The following is a 24997-nucleotide window of genomic DNA, read 5'->3' on the forward strand; positions in this document are numbered from 1 at the left end:
ACAGATAATAATCTCCCTTACTTAAGAGATTCCAGTATTTGTTACTATTATTAGTAAATAGTTGTAAAATTGGTGTATTTTGATGAAAAAACTGCATGCATACGTGATTTTAAAAATTAGATTTTTCGCTTTCAGCCGTTACATCAGAACTTTGAATAGTATAAAATATTATGATGTCGGATTATCACTATCTTTTCTAGTTTACTAGGTTTAAACGGGACGGACGGACGGACTGACATTTCACTCAAAACTAATTGCGTCTTTTCCCCTTTTGGATGAGCTAAAATGCGCTAAAAATTAATGTTTATATTTAACTACTTTATAATAAAGCTTATCTTTGAGTTCAAAGATTCCAGCTGTAAACTTCATATTTTGCCAAGTGAAGCTTAACCATTGTCCACTATTTTGTTTACCTTTTTGAATCATTTCGGTCTTATGGCCCGATATTATTACTAACTTGGTTAAATATCTTATCTTATCTTATATAATACAGACGTTACTTCAAAAAAAAAAAGATGATTACGTCCTCCGCGTCATGCATTTAGTCATGCATATTAACCAATGACTTAAATTCTGCCAAGTGACTGGTTTTCCCGGCTAGCTCAGGCAACCCATTCCATGCTCTAATAGCACTAGGGAAGAAGGAGTATTTGTACAAGTTGTTCTAGCATTTGGGATGAGGAATGTGCCTTTATCTTTGTGTCTTTCAGAGTATTTTATTAAATTTTGTTTTTGTATTTGTTGATTATGGTTCAGTGTTTTATGTATAATTGCTACTTTACTTTTGAGTCCTGATGGCTTTCTAAATTTAGAGATTTTACTAAAGGTGTCACTCTAGTTAAGTGTGAATATTTGTTTGTTATGAATCTCACTGCTCTATTTTGTGTCTTATCTTATATATATATATATCAATAGTATCTCGGGGGCCGCCTCTGAGTTTGTGTGATCATGTGCGTTACAACAAACTGTCTTTGTAATCTTGTTAAATTAATTGTTTTATATTCGGATAAGTCATTTCTTAAAAATTATTATATTTAATTAAATGACGCTTAACAACATAAAGATAAGCTTCCTTATTGCACTCTTCAGTTAACTGCATCTTTCAATTTCAAGAGATTTCAAGTAACTCTCAATTTCTCGGTAAATAGAGCTGTGTGAAAATAAAGTCATATGTTTAGGCTTCTTGATATTCTAAAATACCTGCAGTGTAATGACAAAAAGTCAGTATTCTGCGGCATTTGTTAATGACCTCCAGCTGTCTTGTTCTGAAGCCACATACACCAGATGCTCTCTTCTACGTCAGCTAAAGCGTGGAGCAACTCTTTTACGCTGACCACCATGTCGCTCACAAAAAAAACCTTTTCATACGTTCGTCCCACATACATGATACGTGTCCTGCTCAGCGTGACTGTTGGACCATAAAAAGTCCTCTCTATACTGTTCATACCGGCGTTTGCAAGAACATCGTTATTTGTATTGCGGTCTTGCCACCGTATGTACATGGTGTAGCGCAAGCATCTTTGGTGAAAGTGTTCAAGTAGTTTTAGTTACTTTCTGTCTAATACCCATGTCTCAGATCCATATAGAAGGGTTGAGAGAACCACCGTCTGGTAGACATTGACTTTTGTAGGTAGGCGGATCGATTTATTCCGCCTAGCTCTTGCCTAAAGGCGTCCAAAAGTACTACTGGTTTTGGTCTGACGGTTATCAACTTCCCTTGAATGCTATGCTTCCTAATTATATGAAGAGCTCTACCACGTTAAGGGGCTGGGGCTCTGTTGCTGTATTAATCTTGGTTCTAACAATTACATTGTTAATATACATCTGTATTTAATAAACTGATTGGGAGGTATAACATATGACGTAAGAACGAAAAATCCCCTTCGACTCACGGCCTAGTTAGACTAATAAAATGTCTTTATCAACACGAGAGAGTTGACAAGGTTTATATAGCATTTTGTAAAAATATCAAATGTAAATATGTCAAAAGAAAGGATTTATTCAATGCTTATGTCTTATTTGTTTTGTTTTTATTTTTTTTAAGAAATCAAAAGTAAATATGCTGAATAAGCGATTTCAAAACGTATATTGACGCTTTTAAGTTGTAATTTGTTTTTAAATAAATAAAATAACCTATTATCGATGCGTAGTGTTGTTTTTTTTAGATGTCTTGGCAGGAAAATTAAAATAAATTTATAAAAACAAATACTTCAAATAATAGATTTCACACAAACAATTGCCATCCGTATTTGGCAAAACAAACAAAAAACTAAAATACCAACCAACAGGTATACGTTATTAGTTCTAGCTTCTTTTCACGTATCATCTTTTAACATCCTACGTTTGTACTTGTTACGTGATTGTTTGCTGCCTTAAATAAGATTCCATTTAATCACAAATTACTGTCAAATCAAGCACCACATTTTAACAAGCTAAAGGCAATCAAGACTTAAGTCCCCCGACCATTGTCCATCCACACGAGGTGAAAACCCAGGGAACTCCACCATAACAACATAGACATAGCAGCATTGAGACTCAGCTTGCAGACGAATGCGAACTCTACGAAAGAGAATTCGGATATACTTTCTACTGGAGCGGTAAAATCAGTAAAGTACGACGTGAAGTCGCAATTGTTTAGTGACTAATCATTAGTGACTAAATTATTAGAGCTTCAAAAACATGGAATTAACGACAGCCTCATGCCCCCAAATCACGATACAAATTGTTTACATATTTTAATTGTTAGCTGTTATGTACCCACTATGACTTCTTCAATCTAGTAAAAAATGTTGGGACAAATCTATTGACAAATAAGGACAAAATAAACTCAGGGCGGAGCATTTTAAAAGGATTTCTAATATACTCTCCATTATCAATGATTCAGCCGTATACAGGCTAAAGCAAGTACAAATAAATGAGAAAATGGATGCCCCCTCCCCCCAAAGCAATAGGAAACTAATCTAATTTTTCAACAGCTTGCATACGTTAAAGTGCGAGGAGCTGACTTCATTCCCGCAGAGGTCTACAAAAAGATGAATAAGCTCTTTTTGAAAGAGTTTATCGGCTTAATTATGTGGAAGCCAGAGTGTATACTACGACTTTAAAATGTCATATTTGTCCATATGAACACAAGTGGAAATGAAACCGGGAGACAACTCTTTTCTCTATGATAGACAATTTTTATAACTATTCTATTACATCGGCTTATGCAGGGGTTCTCAAACTGTGGTCCGCGACCCCTTTGGGGGTCGATTGACGATTTGCCAGGGGTCGGATAAGACCATAAAAAAAAGAATTGTTTTTGTCTATTCTTCTATTACTGTGTGTGTTTGCGGGAGAGGGGGTCACGGCAGAGTGGGGGGGGGGGAATTGTAAAAAGGTGTCGCCGAGCCTAAAAGGTTGAGAACCGCTGATCTAAAGCATGGGCTACTACCAGGCAGCCAATGCGACTTCAGTACGGAGTGTGGAAGCTCATGTTAGAGCTTCATGACGTCGGCCTTTGTGACGGAACATCATTCGCTCACCTATTAGTTATCATTCACGTCAACAGCATGTATTTAATTCAAACTCAAACACCTTGTCAAACCTTATCTTTTCTAACTCTAGGCACACCTACCATTCCCTCCCCCTTTTTCGTTTATCACACTGAGAGAATGTTACCTTACCTCTCCTCCCATCTCTCCCTATTCAGCCCTCTGGGCACAGAGGGTAGACGTAGGAGGGGACATAAATATGGTTCTGACGACAGGTAAGATTCCTCAGCTGGACTGGTGAAGAGGTTTAAGCGGAGATAATCTTCGCAGGTCACCACGTTGTGTGTCTCTCTCTCCCCTTCTCATCGCGACGCAATAATTCATAGTGCTTTCTTACATTTCGCCTCAACTGTTCAACTCAATTCTAGTCTGTATCTTACAACGTTTTTCATAATTGCGCTTCTTTCTGGAGGGAAATTTTAAAATACTCACCTCTCTCCCTCACTCTACCACCCCCTGGCATCTCTAAACCTTAACCTAGCAATCAACAAGAGCTGAAAAGTCTTCATTGATTAATTCATCTCTTCCAAGAAGAGTCATTGGCTTTTACAACCGGTAGCAGAAGTTGATCTCTGCCTCTACAGCTAAACTGCGTACGGCCTAGATCCGCTTCATCAGCTGGATCTGTGCCTGTATGTATAAATCTAGCGCAAGTGAAGTCTCCTAGACTCATACACACGTACTCCTCTTGTCACATGCTGTAAAAAAAGCCGAACTATCCGGTCTCACCAGCCACATGTGGAGGGCAAGAAAACCATGTGCAAAAAGCTCATCATCAAAAAGTCATCATCAAACCACGTTGGACGGACTATATACTTTTTAAATAACGTCGTCTGAAAAGATGCATCCTTACAAAAACGAACATATTTTAAACGTTACTTTTTAAAAAAATATATGTTAATAAATCTTAAACATAAAATTATACCACAACTAACTTTTTGTAAATAAGAAAAAAAAAAGGTTTTTAAGATTTCAAGCCTTCAAACTTTAAAACCTCTTTAAAGTCAATAACATTTGCTATTTTATTTTCAACTAATTGTTCTTAATAAATTCATTCTTTTTAAAATCATTTTAAAATAGCACCATAGCAATAATAGCAATTAAAGAGATTCCATAAAGTCTCATCGATATACTTTACGAATTATACCTTGTTTTGCTACCGTATTAAGAACTATTATTTTTCATTTTATTTTCATTTCAATAATAATTAGGCCTGATTAGGAAGAGAGATCGTAACAATATATAAGAATTTATTTAATTAATGAAATAAAAAAATAATAGAAATTCCAAGGAGCTGCATCATGTTTTCTTAAAAAAAAAAAAAAGAAAGCAACTATTAAAAATGTTTACCTTGACAATCCACTGAAATTATAAAATAAAACAGTATCCATAAAATCATTTTATTTGGTTTAAGTAAGTAAAAAAAAAGTCACAGTGATGTGTGGCCTACATGAAATCACAATATGTAAAGTATACAGAATAGAACTATGACCCTACATTTGAATTATATCCATTCAACCAATTACATTTTTTTTATCAAATTAACCAGGAAGTAGAATACATTTCAGTCCAAGATCTATTCACAAAGTGTTTTTTTTAGCATTGACTATTCTATCGAGTAGTCAAAATAGAAATAATTTAATGAGAGATCAAATATATTTTATTTTATTCTTTTCTGAAATATAATAATACACATTTGAGAATTTAATCAATGTAATTTAGAAATACTGATGCTTTAAATACTCCTCTGTTTTAATTTAAAAGATTAATTCATTCTTTAAATACTGAAAACATTCGGCTTCGTTACTTAGTTATATGAGATTAAATTCATTTATAATTCCATCGCAGCACATTCATAAATCATACCAAACACAAAGTAGTGTAGTGAAATATCAAATTAACGACACTGGTCCAGAAGTTATCCATTCTTTACATATTACAGCAGTTAAAAGAGTATCACTAGTAGACAGGCCAGCTGACAAATAAGAAAGACAATTCAGATAGTCTGCTCTGCTTGCGCACATTTTAGAGATGCTAAATTACATTAGCAAGTGACATTATACAGTTTTTCCCAATAATAATGATGTCAATGTTTTCGATTCTGAAGATAAAGGATGAGTGTGCACTGTTTCACATGACCACGCTAACCCAGATGCCACCTGCATATTTTCCAGTATTTCGTGCAGACAAAGCCGTGTTCCGATGGCTGTCTTTTAAAAGTTTTTTTTCAAAAATAGCTTTTCTATGCGTCTCATATATTTGTCCCGCAGTCTTTGTGAGATCTCTAATCAAATCACACGTTTGGAGTGGTTAAATCCTGGATTCTCATGGGTGGACACATTTCTTTAAGAAGGCTCTAACAATTTTCCTTAAAATTTGAACCTTAATGCATATTGTTTGGAAATAAAAAAGCTTTTTGGCCAAAAAATTAATTTAAATGTGACTAGAGGACTATAAAATACTCATCTGGAACAGAATCTACGTTTTCGAATATTTCCGCATGTAGGCCCTATTAATTAAAAAGTTTAATAAAGGAGGTTGTCTCAGCTAGTTACTTTTGTAGTAAAACTGTACACAATCTAATAACGACGATTTCTTCAATGGGCGATAACATCATTTTTGCTATTATTTATTTTAAAAACAAATTATGCTAAGCTATTACTTAAAATACTATATCCTAGATGGGACAATTACATAAAGTAAAATTTCAAATGGTCCATAACAACATCCACAATTTTTTTTTCAATAATTTGTAAGTATTGAAAAACGTTCTCTGTAAGGAAACAAAATTAAATAAATGTTTAAATCTGTTGTTTTATTAATCAGTAATTGATTCATACTGTGACATATAAATCTATTTATCAGGGAATTTACTTCACTATACTGATATATCCTGCTATTTACAATGGAAATGTACTTTATTATAGTGACATATCCTGCTATGTACACAGGGAATGTACTTTACTATAGTGGCATATCAAGCTATTTACACTGGAAATGTACTTTACTATAGTGGCATATCAAGCTATTTACACTGGAAATGTACTTTACTATAGTGGCATATCAAGCTATTTACACTGGAAATGTACTTTACTATAGTGGCATATCCTGCTATGTACACTGGGAATGTACTTTACTCTAGTGGCATATCCTGCTATGTACACTGGGAATGTACTTTACTCTAGTGGCATATCCTGCTATGTACAGAGAGAATGTACTTTACTATAGTGACATATCCTGCTATGTACAGAGAGAATCTACTTTACTATAGTGGCATATCCTGCTATGTACACAGGGAATGTACTTTACTATAGTGACATATCCTGCTATGTACAGAGAGAATGTACTTTACTATAGTGGCATATCCAGCTATGTACACTGGGTATGTACTTTACTATAGTGGCATATCTAGCTATTTACACCTGGACTGTACTTTACTATAGTGGCATATCCTGCTATGTACACAGGGAATGTCCTTTACTATAGTGACATATCCTGCTATGTACACTGGGAATGTCCTTTACTATAGTGACATATCCTGCTATGTACACTGGGAATGTACTTTATTCTAGTGGTATATCCTGCTATGTACACAGGGAATGTACTTTACAATAGTGGCATATCCTGCTATGTACACAGGGAATGTACTTTACTATAGTGGCATATCAAGCTATGTACACTGGGAATGTACTTTACTCTAGTGACATATCCTGCTATGTACACTGGGAATGTACTTTACTCTAGTGGTATATCCTGCTATGTACACAGGGAATGTACTTTACAATAGTGGCATATCCTGCTATGTACACAGGGAATGTACTTTACTATAGTGGCATATCAAGCTATTTACACTGGGAATGTACTTTACTATTGTGGCATATCCTGCTATGTACACTGGGAATGTCCTTTACAATAGTGGCATATCCTGCTATGTACAGAGAGAATGTCCTTTACTATAGTGGCATATCCTGCTATGTACAGAGAGAATGTCCTTTACTATAGTGACATATTCTGCTATGTACACTAGGTATGTACTTTACTATAGTGGCATATCCTGCTATGTACACTGGGAATGTACTTTACTATAGTGGCATATCCTGCTATGTACACTTGGAATGTACTTTACTCTAGTGGCATATCCTGCTATGTACACTGGGAATGTACTTTACTATAGTGACATATCCTGCTATGTACAGAGAGAATGTCCTTTACTATAGTGGCATATCCTGCTATGTACAGAGAGAATGTCCTTTACTTTAGTGACATATTCTGCTATGTACACTAGGTATGTACTTTACTATAGTGGCATATCCTGCTATGTACACTGGGAATGTACTTTACTCTAGTGGCATATCCTGCTATGTACACTGGGAATGTACTTTACTATAGTGGCATATCCTGCTATGTACACTTGGAATGTACTTTACTCTAGTGGCATATCCTGCTATGTACACTGGGAATGTACTTTACTATAGTGGCATATCCTGCTATGTACACTGGGTATGTACTTTACTATAGTGGCATATCCTGCTATGTACAGAGAGAATATACTTTACTCTAGTGGCATATCCTGCTATGTACACTGGGAATGTACTTTACTCTAGTGGCATATCCTGCTATGTACACAGGGAATGTACTTTACAACAGTGGCATATCCTGCTATGTACACAGGGAATGTACTTTACTATAGTGGCATATCAAGCTATTTACACTGGAAATGTACTTTACTATAGTGACATATCCTGCTATGTACACTGGAAATGTACTTTACTATAGTGGCATATCCTGCTATGTACACTGAGAATGTACTTTACTCTAGTGGCATATCCTGCTATGTACACTGGGTATGTACTTTACTCTAGTGGCATATCAAGCTATGTACACAGGGAATGTACTTTACTATAGTGGCATATCAAGCTATTTACACTGGAAATGTACTTTACTATAGTGGCATATCCTGCTATGTACACTGGGAATGTACTTTACTCTAGTGGCATATCCTGCTATGTACACTGGGAATGTACTTTACTCTAGTGGCATATCCTGCTATGTACAGAGAGAATGTACTTTACTATAGTGACATATCCTGCTATGTACAGAGAGAATCTACTTTACTATAGTGGCATATCCTGCTATGTACACAGGGAATGTACTTTACTATAGTGACATATCCTGCTATGTACAGAGAGAATGTACTTTACTATAGTGGCATATCCAGCTATTTACACTGGAAATGTACTTTACTATAGTGGCATATCCTGCTATGTACACTGGGAATGTACTTTACTATAGTGGCATATTTTGTTATGTACACTGGGTATGTACTTTACTATAGTGGCATATCCTGCTATGTACACTGGGAATGTACTTTACTATAGTGGCATATCCTGCTATGTACACTGGGAATGTACTTTACTATAGTGGCATATCCTGCTATGTACACTGGGAATGTACTTTACTCTAGTGGTATATCCTGCTATGTACACGGGGAATGTACTTTACAATAGTGGCATATCCTGCTATGTACACAGGGAATGTACTTTACTAGAGTGGCCTATCCTGCAATGTACACTGTAAGTGTAAGTCCCAAAAATATAAAAAAGCAAATGTTACATCTGTTAATTAGGTTTAATAATAGGATACTTTATTTTACTTAAATCCATTATTTTTAGCCGAATATAAATTATGTTAATTTGTTATTACTTAAAGACTGGCCTCATTTTTTTTATTTGTAATTTTTGACAATGTTGTCACTTTTCAAGAACAATATAATATTAAAACGCAGCTTTAACAACACAACAGAGACACAATGTATAAAAACTTGTTCTTAAACGAAAACAAAATATAACATAGCATTGGCAATTAATTTTTCTCAGAACATACACTGCCATTGTTGACGTGGAATAAGGTTTCATATTAAGATCTAGACTTTCTTAGCTTAACCCTTAAAGTGCTGAGCTGTTTTACAATGAGTGCAATGAGTACAAACAAAATGGAATTACAATACTGATGTTTAGAGGCTAAAACTCCCTAACGCGTTTTAAGGGTTAAATACACTTTGGATAATCGTGTATGTTACAAATGAAATGAGGTTGCTTGTAAGAGTACCCCATGTTACATATTAATGGGGATTGATTCTAAAAGAGCACCCACTCAATATAAGAAAATTTTGATCAATTAATTTATCTATTAGCGGGTATAGCTAAAAATATTCAATTAGAATTATAGCTAGATTTAGATATTTTAGATCAACAGATCGGTGTTAAAAGTGTGCTGGCGGCACGTTCGTCCAGAGGTGTACTGGTCCCTTCTTGTACTGCCTAGGTTATTAGGTATAACCTCCAGGCATGGGCGTAGCCAGGATTTTTTTTCTGGGGGGGGGGGGTGAATTTTTTCTACACCCCCCCCGACCCCCCTCCTCCGCGAAAAAAAAAATTGTATGTATTTATGTGTGTGTGTGTGTGTGTACATAATCTTTATTACATTCTGACCCTTCATTCTTTCGGAAGACGTTTATTGTGCCCTAGAATAGGTTCTTCCATGAGTTAGTGGAAAATTGTAGATTCCCCGACAGTACTAGCAAAGGGGTCTGGGAAAGCGCTAGGAGCTTCCCCTGCGCGGGGCAAAGCCCCGCCGCCAAGCACTATTTCTGATATTGAAAGCCAACAAAATGCATATTCTGAGGTATCTACAGTGCATTTTCCTGCTATTAAAAAGTTCTTTTTTAAAAAACCTAATGTGCTATTCTTACTGACTTAGACCCTCCCTCGTCGTTCGGCGCATTTGTCATCCAACTGTTTCCATAAAATTGTAGACTCCCCGCCATTACTAACAAGAGGGTCTGGGGGAGCGCCAGGAGCTCCCAAGCGCGGGGCGAAGCCCCGCTGCCAAGCACTATTTCTGGTATGGAAAGCCAACAAAATGCATATTCTGAGGTATCTACAGTCCATTTTAATGCTTTTAAAAATTTTTATTTTAAAAACCTAATGTGCTATTCTTACTGACTTAGACCCTCCCACGCCGTTCGGAGCATTTGACGTCAAGCAGTTTCCATAAAAATCTGTCACTGGTAATGTCTGAAGCCTCTTCCCACCTGCCATGAGGACCACAATGAATGAGTGGCGTCAAGTTGTACTAGGATATCATTGCAACTCTTCTTATGTGTAATTCATTTTGTCGGAGAACATGTCCAGCAAACCTCATGCGTCGTTCTCTCACAATCTTACTAAGGGGTCGACCCCCAGTTCGGCATAGGATTTCCTTGATTTAGATCCGATCTCTATAACTGACTCTTGAAATCTGTCTTAGCCATCTTTGTTGAGCTATATTTAGTGTTTTTCGATTTTAGTAGATGACTATTCACTGCAGTTTATTAATGGAGCCCTGCCACTGGTAAAAATGTGTAACCTCTCTTGAATACGCTCTTGGAATTAAGTGACTTTAGTTTGCTTTAGATTTTATATCGAAAATAGAAGTTTTATAGTCAAAATCTTCTGTTGGGGGTTTTCCACCTCAAAATGCTCTGTAGGGGGATCTTAGACTCAAAACCATCTGGAGGGGTTTTAAACTTTAAAAAAAAAAGCCATCTGTAGAAGAAACTCAAAACCCCCGATTGGCTTGGCTACGCTCAAATAATTTTAGTGTGTAATTTGCTTTTTTTTTTATATTGAAGATGTATTTTTAGCACCAAACCCCTCTGAATGGGGGTTTAAACTCAAAACCCCTTTCGGCAACGCTCATAGCATTTTGAGTGCGTAATTTGCTTTTTTTCTTACACTGAAGATGGCGGGGGGTTCAAACTCAAAACCCCTTTGACTACGCTCATAGATTTTAGAGTGAGTAATTTTCTTTTATTTATATTGAAGAGGTACTTTTTAGCTTCAAACTCCACTGGAGGGGAGTTTAAACTCAAAACCCCATAGACTACACTCATAACATTTTTAGTGTATAATTTGCTTTTTTTTTTAATTATTAAAAAGAGGTATTTTTTACCTACAAACCCCACTGAAGTTGGGTTTAAACTCAAAACTGAGTCAAAACCCATTTATCTACGCTCATAACATTTTGAGTGCGTAATTAGCTTTTTTTTATATTAAAGAGGGGGTTTATCGTAAATTTTTGACGGGGTTTTAAAATCAAAATCTTCCTTAACTGTGCTCTTGGAATTAAAGGATTTTCGTTTGCATTTTTTTTGTTTTGTTTTATAGAAGAGGGGGAGTTAACTGCAAAAACCCCAGGTAGGGGGTTTAAAACTTAAAACCCCTGGTAGGGGGTTTTAAACTCAAAACCCCTAGTAGGGGTTTTTAAACTCGAATAGCTCTGGTAGGGGTTTTAAACTCGAACCCCCCTGGGGGTTTTAAACTCGAACCCCCCTGTTAGGGGTTTTTAAACTCGAACCCCCCTGGTAGGGCATTTTAAACTTAAAACCCCTTTGGTTTTGCTAGGGCAAATGATGGTTTAGTATTAGAATCTCACCTAAAATAAAGAAAACCAAAGCAAAAAATCAGTCACTAAATTCCGACTCCCCCCCCACAAGGGGGGGAGGGATTTCATTTCGGGGGGGGGTTTGAACCCCAAGAACCCCCCCCTGGCTACGTCCATGCCTCCAGGTATACAATTCAACTAATGTATGCAACAAAAGACTTTACAAAGTCGCAGGTAAACATATCTACAAAGTTTATTTACATGAGTAAAATAAATGTGTAAATAAATGGACATCAATTCACAGGCCGACACAACGAAAAGTAAACAAAAGATACTCAAAAGTAGTATAGCACACAGACCTAGTCATATGTTACATTATCGTCACATTCTGGTTATCAAAAAAAAAAGGTCACAGGCCTCAGGTCAACACATGACAACTTTTGACCATTCTGGGGTTACAAGCTTCAGACTGACACTAGCCACTTTAAGCCAAAAAAACCAAAAGGGTCATGATGAACTATAGGCTTCAGGAAACCTATGAGCCTACAAGCTTCATAGAATCCCACCTATAGACATCCATTTGGTAAAGCCCATCTGATGTTTCAATACAGGTTGAATCCCTCAGAGAAAGGTTACAAAATTATGTCACGTTTGGGAGTACCCCAGGATGCAGAACACCAGGGTAAAAATATACTGCCTGGAAATCATTTGAGGCTTTATCTACCAATAAATACATTATATAAAATACAATAATACTAAAGACATACTTAGCCCAAAGATCTCTAGAGCAGGGCACACTTCTCCGAGTACCCCATGACACACGACCACTAACTGAAAAAAATACTATTCACAACACAGGTCAACTGGTCAAGCTGGTAGTTCAGGAGCAAGTGGCAACTAAGCACAATTTGCAAGGCCTTTTATAAACTACGTAAGGGGAATCATTTCTGTCTTTACAAGTAATCAAAAATAGTTGGTTCCCCATTATGTCACACCCCCACCTTAAAAATGCCCTTGTGAGGAAAACATGACGCACAAGGCATTAAACTTAAACCAATGGGGAAAATGACAGTATCAAACAAAATAATTACAAGTTAACATCTCTACTAAGTTACCATTTCAACATTTCCCCATTAAATCCTCTGTTTACAAAATCATCAAAATTCTCTACAACATTAAGTAGTCCACTATTGTAGTGAAAAAAAAATCGCTAAATTTACATCATCAGCTTAAACTTATCAAAATCTAGTCAAGTACTCATGTGCAATAAAAATATTAGTAGACTACATAGTGAATTTATACAAAAGAAAATACATATCAACTCTAAATAGACTTAATATCCTAAACTTCATCAGAAGTCAACAAGCTTGTAAACAGGACTGGTGACTGGGTGGTTTAGTGCTTTGTGTGGCCATCTGGTCTCTCTTGACATCACAGCCGTGACACGGTCAACAAGATTCTGCTAAGTACAATGTCTTTCGACCAAATACAACAGGTACGGGCAAACAAGCCAGATGTAGGAACTTCTAAAAACTATGTAAGGGGAATCACTCCTGTCTTTACAAGTAATCAAAAATAGTTATTTCCCCATTATGTCACAGACTGACGAAACGATGAAATTAGTCGCCTTGATCTGCTGTTAATTAAAAAAAAAGGAGAAAAAAAAAACGCTACTATACTTATAAATATAATACAAGGAAAACTGGCATGGAAAAAAAAAAGAAAATATGGGAACCGAAAGCTTGGAGATTAAGCGGTTATGCAATTTATTTAAAATAACAATATATCCTGATGTTATATCAAATGAGGAGATAATGACGACATCTGACCTCATAGATACCTTTCGTAATATTCCTAAGAAGATTTCTCTTTGGGTGTCAGAGGGCGCTCCTGCAGAACTGCCACATCAACATAAAATTTCTCAGTGGACATTGTTAAAGGGCCTACAATGAATTATGTTTCTCTATAAAGAGGCTTGACCCTGGCAGTGCCATAGAATGAATATTAATTCGTCTTCAACATAATAACAACCAAGGTTTGACATTCCGTTGGTTTTATTTAGTTATGGTTCTTGTAATGGGCAGGTATGGCGAGAGTGAACATGTTACTGTGTTATCTTGGTATGATAGTTACATCCCCTTGTTTAAGTACTCCCAGGTTATGAATGTGAATAGTATCGCACGTGTTATGAATGGTTTAGTATTTCTTGAATGTGTGAGAGAGAGAGAGAGTGCATTAGTCGGTGGAATCTTGTCCCTTTCCAGGAAGGTTGGACAGTTGCTTCTCGGACTGGTGTTGGTGTATTAGCTATTATTTATTGAGAGTTGATGTCATTGTATATATATATATATATATATATATATATATATATATATATATATATATATATATACATACAATCTTCGAGTCCGAAGATTAGTAAGGAATGCAGTATTTCCCGAGGTTGGGCAACCCCAGCTGTGACCTACATATTTTGCCACATCTAGGGCAAGCAGGTGCTTGATTTAGGTTTTCTTTTCGCCGTCTGCGTTTGTCCTCAGTAGCAGATTTTCTTTTGGTCTCAAATGTGCATCATTCATGAGCGACCTCCAGCTGTCTCGTTCTGATGCCACATGCAACCATATATAAGTTATAATAGTTTTATTTAATAATTTACACCTGAAAGTTGCGCTGGGCCTATGAAAGTACGGGGCCTACTGTGACCGCATAGGTTGCTGTGGACCATGGCCGGCACTGATTGTGTAAGCAAACGACATTTCTAATAATGTTATCAGCTGTCATCTTAAGGATTCAACTTTAAATTATCTGTAATTTTTACTTCCAGGCTCACTGACCTATATTATTATTATTTGACCGAAATGTATAATGTCCATTCTGTAAGATTTATGATTAGAGCACGGACAGTTTTATCAAAGAATAAATTATTGTCGCTTTCTTGCTAAGTTTTCATACTTTGACCTGATTAAAACTACAAAGAGAGTTATAAAAACGGTCAAGATGTGGTCTGAAGAGGCTGTAGAAAAACTACGAGGATGCGTTGAGAAAACTAACTGGGAAATCTTTATTGAGAACTGTCCAGACATAAACGAACTAACAGAAACTGTTACCTCATATCTATCATTCTGCGAGGAGTTAACAATTCCAACAAAAACAATACAAGTCTATGGAAACAATAAGCCCTGGATGACCAAAAAAATCAAACACCTTATTACTGAAAAGAAAACAAAGTATAAGGCTAGCAACGAAGAGTTTATAAATGCTAAAAATAAACTGAGAAAAGCAATAATTGAAGGGAAAAAAACATACAAAGAAAAAATTGAGAATTTCTTTGCAAAGAACAACTCAAAACAATGCTGGGAGGGATTAAAGAAAATAACAGGCTGCGCCTCAAAACGAAAACAAATTTTAGTGGCTGATGATGAGAAATTCGCCAACGAACTAAATTATTTCTATTCTCGTTTTGACAAAGAAGATTTTGTTGAACTACACAAAGAACTTTTCAACACTCTGTCCAAAGGAAAACAAGAGCCCTACGTCAATTTTGTAACGGAGGATGAAGTGACATTGTTATTTAAGAGAGTAGACGTAACAAAAGCTTGTGGACCGGACAAAATTAGTGGCAAGCTGATCAAGCTATGTGCGGGGCAAATTTCTTCTATCTTCTGTCATATCTTTAACCAGTCATTGCAAACGTGCGTAATTCCAAACATCTGGAAAACTTCAGAAATCATACCAGTGCCTAAGAAACCAAAAATAGATTGCTTAAATGATTTCCGCCCAGTAGCACTAACACCTATTGTTATGAAATGTTTTGAAAAATATATTCTGAAACAACTTGTAGCAAAAGTCAATAACAGCCTAGACCCTCACCAATTTGCATACAAAGCAGCTAGAGGAACTGAGGATGCCATTCTATTGCTTTTGGACCAGCTTTATAAGCATCTCGATATACCCAAAACATATGCACGAGTCCTCTTCGTAGATTTCTCCTCGGCTTTCAATACCATACAGCCACATCTAATGATAAACAAACTGAGTAACTTAAATGTAAGCCCTTACTTGCAAGCATGGGTTCTAAACTTTTTAACCCAACGGCCCCAGTATGTTAAAGTCAACAACACCAAATCGTCAACTCGAGTACTATGTACGGGTGCTCCACAAGGTTGTGTACTTTCTCCTGTGCTATACACTCTTTACACTAATGACATAAGAAGCATCTATGACTCAGTTAAACTCATTAAATTCGCTGATGATACTGCCATAGTCGGTCTTATTTCAGGAGACGAAACTCAGTATCGAAGCTCGATAGAAGAGTTTACAAACTGGTGCACCGACAACTTTCTAGAACTGAATGTAACAAAAACTAAAGAACTTATAATAGATTTTAGAAAGAAAAAACAAACTATACGTGAACTGCAAATAAACACTACATCTATAGAACAAGTAAAGGCATATAAATATCTAGGCATTATCATCAACAACAAGCTTTCATGGGAAGACCACCTTGGAACTCTGACAAAGAAAACAGCCCAGCGACTCTTTTTTCTATACAAACTCAACAGTTTTAAATTAAACAAGAAGATCCTTGAGACATTTTACGGCGCGACAGTACAAAATCTGCTAACATACGGAATAAGTTGTTGGCAAGGCAACGCCTCATCTAAACTGTTGCAACGTCTAGAAAACATCATTAAAAAAGCATCAAAAATTACACTCACAACATTACCACATTTAAAGGAACTTTTTGAACAAACGTGCCTAAGAAAAATCGAAAAAATCTTGGAAGACAACGGCCACCCGCTCCATCAGAACTACGCCAGGTCGTCGCGAAGTGGGCGACTGCTGTCAATCAAAACAAGAACGGAGCGGTACAAAAACTCGTTCGTACCTCACTCGGTCAGACTCTATCACCGCCACTCATTGATCAGGGAACATGAAATGCACCAAGATACCTGTGTGTAGTCGCTGAATGAACTCTTTATGTTGTCTGTTGTATTTATGTGTATTTTTCTGTTGTGTTGTCTTTATATGAGAAACGAGTCCTTGTAATCACAACAAATTTCCGTAAGGATCAATAAAGCAGTCTTAGTCTTAGTCTTAGTCTTAGTCTTAAACTAAAAAGAAATAAAATAAGGTCAATTCGTTAAACATCTTTTTTTTTATGGACCAACGAAAGAAGATAATACATTTCTTAAGTGGATATCTCCAGACAAACAAATACACACACACACACACACACATATACCAGATACCCATTAGAACTAGGTAGTCTCAAAATTGTCCTAAATGCTAGCATTAACCAGATTTTGAACAAGACCCCTTGGTTCAGAAGCCAAACACTCTACCTCTCATCCACTTCGCATTGTTTATTCATTGAGAATAACTTAAATTACTTTACATTAAGCATCATCCTATTATCAATGTCTTTTTTTGTTTTACTGTTTGTAAATAGTCTCTCAACTGTTTTGTTTTTATAAGTATGGCATGTCTTCACACTCCAATCTGTTGGCCTCCTTCAGTCGTATCGAGTATGGTTCATAGTTGAAACCTGGGCATTATTTATGGTCGGAACGATGTCAGCCACAAAGCAGTTCCCCCCTCTCCACGCAGCTGATGTGAACAAAGGAACGGAAATATCCGATACAGTTTGGGATCAGTAGCGCCGCAGGCTCTTTTAGGTTGTAGCGCAGTGTGCCTCAATCTGGCTAAGGGTCCACAGCTCCAAATTTTTCCTCAGGGTTGTCTCACGAAGCCTTTTCGGTGATTGGGCATAGTCGCAAGGCAGCGGAGGTTTGGATTAAAAGTTTTCCTTCTTCTAGATGGGTAGCCAACCAAGGCTAACGAGCCTGCCCAAAGTTTACTGGTTAATGCGCCATTTATTCGCCTTTACACCTTCTCCTGTCAGTGGTTCGGAATGGCTCAATATTTGAACCACAAGGCCAGGGGTTGAACTGGTTGTCAGGCTACTAGTGACGCGTGCCACTGGAAGCAGTTTATAGGTCATGGTACGCTTAAAAGCATTAAAACTTCCACGTTAACAGCCATGCGAAACCAACACTACAGTCTATAACAGGTTTAATTTGCATGCATATTAATTAACATATACAATTAATACTTTGAAAAAACATACATTTCAAAATACATTGTAATAATTTAATGTAATAATTTAATGTATTATAATTCCACGACATAAGCGTGCATTTATTAAAAAAAAATGTATTGTACGTTCATATCAACATTAAGGAAAAAGATAATGGTACACAGGTCATACCTTACACTCTATTAGTGGATGAAGGTTAACAAGGATGTTATGTGGCCAGCACCATAAAAACATTACGCTTACTACATCCACTACTACCAGTATTACTACTACTAATAATAATAACAAAACAAATAGTATAGGTTAAAGGGTCAAGAAGCCAAGTGCGCTTTGAACTTGGCTTGGCTTGGCTCCCTACAAGGGGGGGGGGGGGGGGCGGGGGTCGAGGTTCGACACCCGACTCGGGCAGAGTTGTGTTTACTGAGCTGCCTAAGGCAGCACGGAAAACCAACTCCTAGATACCCCCACCGGTCCAGAAATGAAATTGGACCAAAAGCGCTCTGGGCATGCTATAAGCATATAGCATATATGAAAGTAGCGCTATATAAAAGTTATAATAATAATGATTTAAATTTAAGAAAAACTGGACAAATGGACAAAACAAAGAAATATGGGAACCTAGGCTTGCAAATTAAGTGATTATAGAAGTTGTCTAAAATAACAATATACCCTGTTGTTATATCAACTGAGAGGATAATGACAACTGACCTCACAGATAGCTTCAAGCCCATTAACATTCTAAAGAAAATGCTCTTTGCCTGTCAGAGGGCGGTACTGCTTCAGACCTGCTACATCATCAGAAAATTTCTTAGTGGACACTTAATTTTGTATCTCTTTAACGAAACTCTACCCTGGTAGGGCCCAAGAATGAATACTTGCTCATTTCTAACATAATATAATAATAATAATTATTATAATAATAAAAATAATAATAACCAGACAGTGAAAAATATAATAATAATAATAATAATAATAAGTAAATTGTCCGTATGGAAATTTGTCTTACAATTTGTACATTACATCAAATAAAACATTGAACTAGAAAAAAAAATGTACATTCACACCAGACTCACTCAAAATTTACATGTAAAAAGTTTATAACAGATCGTTTCTCTTTAATGATTTGATTACCAGGGGAACAAACCAGTTTTGTGTCTGTTTGTCTGTATTTCTTTATTTCCAGAATCCTTTTAGCTTCTTTATAGATGTTTGTCTCAAACCGCTGCCCAAATGGGATTTGTTTCACCAGCAGCATTTAGGATACTAAGGAGTTTAGATTTCCGTACCAGGCAGTCATATTAAAACTTAAAATATTGCAGATGTGAGCGTGATAAAACATAGCCAAGGCCTGTTCACTAACATTAAACGAAGACAGTTTTCTCACTAATCGTTATCTTTGCTGCTCTTGTTTGCTGATATAAAACTCATATGTTGTTATGACTTAAATCAAGCAAACCCTTTAAGTTTCCTATCTAATGCTAGAGAAGACAGTGTCGCCACGAAATCGACAAGATTTGTAATCCTAACCCGTTCCTAAGCCTAACTCTTCATCGTCTGAGTTAAGTACAATTTATGTTGAAATCATTAATAAGTAAATGTAGAGGACAGTTTTCCTTGAGACTGATTGCAGTACAAAAACAAAAAAGACATCAAAAGTAGCTTAATAAAAACAAAACAAAGCTTATATTAAGTGTAATTTTGTCAGATATATTCAATCAGTTATGTGATTAAATAAACCTAGACCAGCGGTTCTCAATCTTTTTTACTCGGCGACCCCTTATTATAATCTCCCGCTCTGCCGCGACCACCACCCACACAGCACTATAAGAATAGACAATAACAATCCATATTTTCGATGGTCTTAGGCGACCCCTGGCAAATCGTCAATCGACCCCCAAGGGGGTCACGATACACAGGTTGAGAACCCCTGACCTAGACTAACAATAATAAATCTGGGTGATAAGAAATATTTTTAGCAATTGTTTCTTTTTAGCGCAATGTCATCCTTTTAACTCTTTCTCTCCGTAATTATTTACCACATTCTGGTAGAATCAACGCTGGTATCGTCAGTAAGGAGAGAAAGAGTTAACGTTCTCAATGCGCTATAATCCTAGCACTTTGTTTTATCGAACTAGTGAAGGAAGGGAGAGAAGCAGTTAAAATTGCTAGGATCGCTTTTTAAACAGATTGAAAAAAAGTAATATTACTAAACTCATGGCGCAAGCCTACTCAAGGGACGTAATTTAACTTATACTACCACATCTGTCATACACAATTAATTTCCCTTGTTCGATAGTAAACATAGGAATTAATTAATTAATTAATAATAATAATAATAATTATTATTATTATTATAATAAGGCTTGTCTTCGAGTTCAGAGATGAGTGAGAAATGCAGTATTTCCCGTGGCTGCACAGGCCCAGCCTTGACCTGCGTATTTTTCCACACCCACAGCAAGCATAACAAACCCGTGTCCGCAGGTGGTCGAGTTCAATTTTCCTTTTCCTACTGTGCCTGTCTTCGTCAGCGGATTTTCTTTTGGTCTCTAATGTGTATCCCGCGGCCTTCGTGAGTGACCTCCAGATGTCTCGTTCTGATGCCGCATGCTCTCTTCTATGTCAGCTAAGGCAAGTTTGCGCCGAAGCTGGTCTTGGAATCGTTTCCGTTGGGCACCTCTATTACGTAGACCACTTTTAGCTCACCAAATAAGACTGCTTTTGGCATACGTTCGTCTCCCATACGGGATACGTGCCCTGCTCAGAATTAATTACCAATACTTTATTAACTATTAGATTATTTTTTTAAAACGATTCTAGTTCTGTCAGGTACGAAAAATAATTGTGCAAATTTTTTACATGATCCGAGATTTTGTATGGGATAAATAAGGTGCTTAACTTTTTTTACCAAACAGACAGGGTTGATAAAAGTTTTGCAAAATACAGAGCTAACGTGATTCTAAATAATAATAGTTTCTTCTTTAAAACCATTCTTGAAACAAAATACGGCTGATTACTATATGCTATGTCATTTTTCAATGAAGGAAATAGTCTCATATAGCATTTCTCTAGGAATATTTTCATATATGCTCTCGTTTAAGCATTTCTGATATTCTACTTTGCTAGTGTCTTCAGGTTGAACTTTGTCGTAATGATCTACTTCCCCTGACTGTACGACATTCTCAACACCAGCCTCTGATTTTTGTTTCGCTTGTTGAACTCGTCTTTTGTAAAGAACAACAGCAATAACCACTAAGAGAATTACAGCCGCGCCCACACCAACTGCCACGCTAATGGCAACAGAGGACTCCTGGATATCTGAGCCTAGTAAAAATAGTCCAAAGACATATTCATTGATTAGTGAGTTTGATGAAATGAACAAATCTATAATAGATTATTTATATATCAATCAACATGGCATATCGATAAAAGACAAACTTTTAATAATCGTTTTAGCATAACAGGTTTAATACTTATAACAAAATCACATTTTTTAAAAGCCTAAACGTATGTCTGGTTGAGTTATACAAATACAGTAAAATATATGCTACATAATAAAATAATTTGCGCGTGGGTAAGGTTTTGTGTCCAACCGATACTTGAAACATGTATAAATCAATTTTAGCTCTAGATTATCATCTTTACATTTGTCGTCGACAATAGCTGTGGTTAGTAATTAGTGGCGTAGTCTAGTTTTGGAGGACCTGGGGGATTGACCTCTTTAGGGGCCCTTGCATTTTGACAATTGACATCTTGACATGAGATAATGGCGCATTATTTAACTGTAAAATCAATTTTCGGACACTCATTTGGGGGAATCTTCAAGTTGGGGCCCTGGAAGTGATTTTTAAATTTGGACTTTCTCCTCCGCCCTAGCTATGCCACTGTTTGTAATAGCGTGTTAAAACCTACTCAGTATATGATATAGTCAAGTTATTGTACATTTAGTAATAGCTCTATGAATACCAGCGCCACGAAAAAAAAGTCCCAAGATGATAAGGAAGTTATTATGTTACCCGCTGTAATGCTACGTTATATTTGTACTCTACAAGACTTACTATATCGGATATCTTTGATACCGCTGTTGTGCGGATGTAATTATATATCAAATTGGATTATATTTGTGTAACTACTATGAAGTTGCAGTATATTGTTATTATTGAATAAACCTCATATTTGGCTCTCTAATTTGAATATAAGTCAATTTATACTATTTCTGTTTGTCATTACCCATCTTGCCTTGTTAGATAATCTTTAATCCAAAACAGAGAACTTGGAGAGAGTTTGTGTCATTGCTGCATGCTGCTATCTGAGCCTCTTTGCCTTTTCGTTAGATCAAACCCGTTTATCTAGCCAAAAACATCTTTTTGCTTATAGATCTTTTATTATTATAATTTTCTTTTTGCTAAACTGTGTCCAAAAGATAATATGAACTTGATTATTTGTCCACTTGATGTCCATCGCATCTCACAGACTCCAAGGATGACTGTGATATTAATTGTTTTTACTTCATAGAGTCTGAGATTTGTGCAGATTTTTTTTACTTCCCTTGTTCTAGCTTTACTTACCAAATTGATGACAGGAGGTTAACCCTTTTTTTTATATTCTTGTTCTAAAACTAAATTTAATAGGCAATGGTATGTGTTTTTTAAAAGTGAAATAGTAGTGACAAAGGTCCCTGGGTTGAGAACATTGAATTAATATCAAAATTTAAATTACCATGATCGTACAAATAGTTTAATACCTTTATTTGTTGTAATTCATCAATTAAATTTTTTTGCGTAAAATTTATTTTAAATTAATGAATTTTTATACTTACGTATGTCGCAAAAGTCACCTTTAAAGCCTGGTATACATGCTATGCAACGTCCAGTTTTAGAGTCACAAACAGTTTGAGAACATTGGGAAGAACATTTTTCTGTGCAATTTTGTCCAAAATGTGTTTCGTTACAGGCTTTTACATTAAAAAAATATATAAATTTATAAATAAATTAACAAATCATTAAACAAACATATTTAAATAGATAATGACAATAAAAAAAGGGTTACATCAAATCATTTATATTTCTTTTTTAAAGTATATTTACCCGACAAAAAGCTACATAATTACATATATAGAGAGGTGAATATATATCTAATACCTAGACTATCTGATAAAGCTGGCCTCTCCACCAACCGACAAAACATTCAACGTTTTCATCCCCTTCCCCCTTGGTGTCGCCCAACGACCCCAGACATACGATTGAACCTAGTAGACCCTAATGCAATTAAGCTTAGTCGTTCATCTAACGAGCTTCAAATCCTAGCTCTGGAGACCATTAATGCCTTCAAGCCCAGTGCTATTTTTGCATACACTGTTGGGTCGGCATTAACAGATTCTAGAAGAGCAGGCTATGGAGCCTACATCGACTTTCTTGGCTCTTACTCAGTAAAAATCTTTGGACCATGTGGTAGTGTTTGCAGTTTTGATGCGGAGACCATGGCAGTCTGTGAAGCCTTAAAGGTCATTGACTCTCAACTCGGCAAAGGGGATTCCATGGCAACACACATTGTTGTGGTCACTGACTCAAAATATGTACTACAGGCTTTGAAAAGCCTTGGACCATGGCCCACCAATATTGACACTGTCATCATGGCCTCACACAACATAAAGCAGTGCTATGAAACCCCTGTAATAATGCAGTTGGTACAAAGTCACATAGGTGTGACTGGCAACACTATTGCAGACTCTTTGGCCCACCAGGGAGGGCTAATTCTACCCACTGAACAGGCTGTAAGTTTTCATCATGCTCTGGCTATAATTCAAAAAACAAAAATAGAAAAGTGGTTTGCGTGCTGGGACAATTTCCAGGAGGCCCGTGGAGTCTGGGGGAGCATGGGGCGCCCTGACCGCACTTCACCGTGGTGGAGACTATCCAGGCCTGAGCAAGCTATTATAGCATAGTACAGGACAGGTCACTGTTGGTTTTTGGTATGAACACTTTGTTTTATATTTTCTAGAACGAAGATCAGCTTTGCAAAAGATCTGACTCTTCAAAAGCCTGCATGTTGTTTTGTGAGCCGATTGTCTACATACAGTTAAAAGCATCTAAACAGAAGAATGTTAAAAACTTCGACAAAGGCAGAGATGAGGATAATGTCTCTGTAATTTTTATCTTCTGTCAAGATGAAGATTTACAATAATTCCTTTTCGCCAGTCTCCAGGAACTTTGCCAACAGAGATTTAATAGATCAGTCGTTAGTGTGTAACAACGCTCTTTCCCTTCGTTTTTTTAGCATTTCTGTTGTAACCATGTTGTTCTTAGTACTACAACGGAATTGTATCCTCATTTGTTCTAATTGTATTTGTCTTGACCTTGAGATCATTGTTTTTGGAAAGGTTCTTAAAAGTGTAAGTTAGGTCTGTTTAGTTGAGGCTCTCTAACAAATGCTCTATCTTGCATCCTGGTCTTCTTTAGTTAGCAAAGTTTTGCCTTTTTTTGTCTTTTATTGGTGCTCCATGTCCACCCATTGCACCAGTCAGGTGATACGATGGATAATGTGTCATTGCTGCGTGCAGCTGTTTATGCTTCTTGACTCTTTTGTTCAATCCAGTCCCGTTTATCTCGCCGACAGCTTCTCTTTACTTTCAGATCTGCTTCCCTATAGGCTTCTTCCGCTAAGCCGCGATCCAGTGTTGCATTCTTTTGGTCTCGTCGACATTGAAATCTTTCCTCAGAATATTAGAATCGTATTAAAATATATTGTTTGATGGAACTAGGGATTGCGTTATTGATATTTTAAATAGATTTTGGACTTGTATTAAAACTAATATTACTTGCTTTTTTCAATTTTACTTGAAAAATAGTTGACAAATAGTCATACATATTTTCTTTTTATTCTTGTTTTAAAACTAAATTTAATGTTTTTTAATTAAATTCTGTAAAGATTATTAAAAGTGATT

The 24997-nt window shown here is 36.4% G+C and overlaps 2 protein-coding genes across 6 annotated transcripts in view; both read right to left on the reverse strand.

Annotated features, from left to right (window-relative positions):
* The window catches only part of LOC106076529 (uncharacterized), a 35619-nt gene extending 30622 nt beyond the window's left edge, over positions 1-4997 (reverse strand). For both annotated transcript variants that reach the window (XM_056029050.1, XM_056029049.1), the window contains exon 1: positions 4884-4997. In XM_056029050.1, coding sequence (XP_055885025.1) covers positions 4884-4932 — 49 coding nt within the window. In that variant the 5' untranslated portion in view covers positions 4933-4997. The remainder of the gene's footprint in view (positions 1-4883) is intronic.
* Positions 4998-14290: 9293 nt separating this feature from the next.
* LOC106079432 (deleted in malignant brain tumors 1 protein-like) overlaps positions 14291-24997 on the reverse strand; it is a 53054-nt gene continuing 42347 nt past the window's right edge. For 3 of the 4 annotated variants that reach the window (XR_008777892.1, XR_008777891.1, XR_008777890.1), the window contains 3 exons: positions 22874-23008; positions 17073-21378; positions 14291-14925 (listed from right to left, as the gene is read on the reverse strand). Coding sequence is in view for 1 of the 4 variants with exons in the window: in XM_056029053.1 (XP_055885028.1) it covers positions 21083-21378; positions 22874-23008 (431 nt within the window). In the remaining 3 variants the exon portion in view is untranslated. Of the gene's footprint in view, positions 21379-22873; positions 23009-24997 lie in introns of all 4 variants that reach the window. The other variant, XM_056029053.1, reaches the window with a different exon arrangement.

Source organism: Biomphalaria glabrata, chromosome 5, assembly GCF_947242115.1.
Source record: "Biomphalaria glabrata chromosome 5, xgBioGlab47.1, whole genome shotgun sequence".
NCBI lineage: Eukaryota > Metazoa > Mollusca > Gastropoda > Planorbidae > Biomphalaria > Biomphalaria glabrata.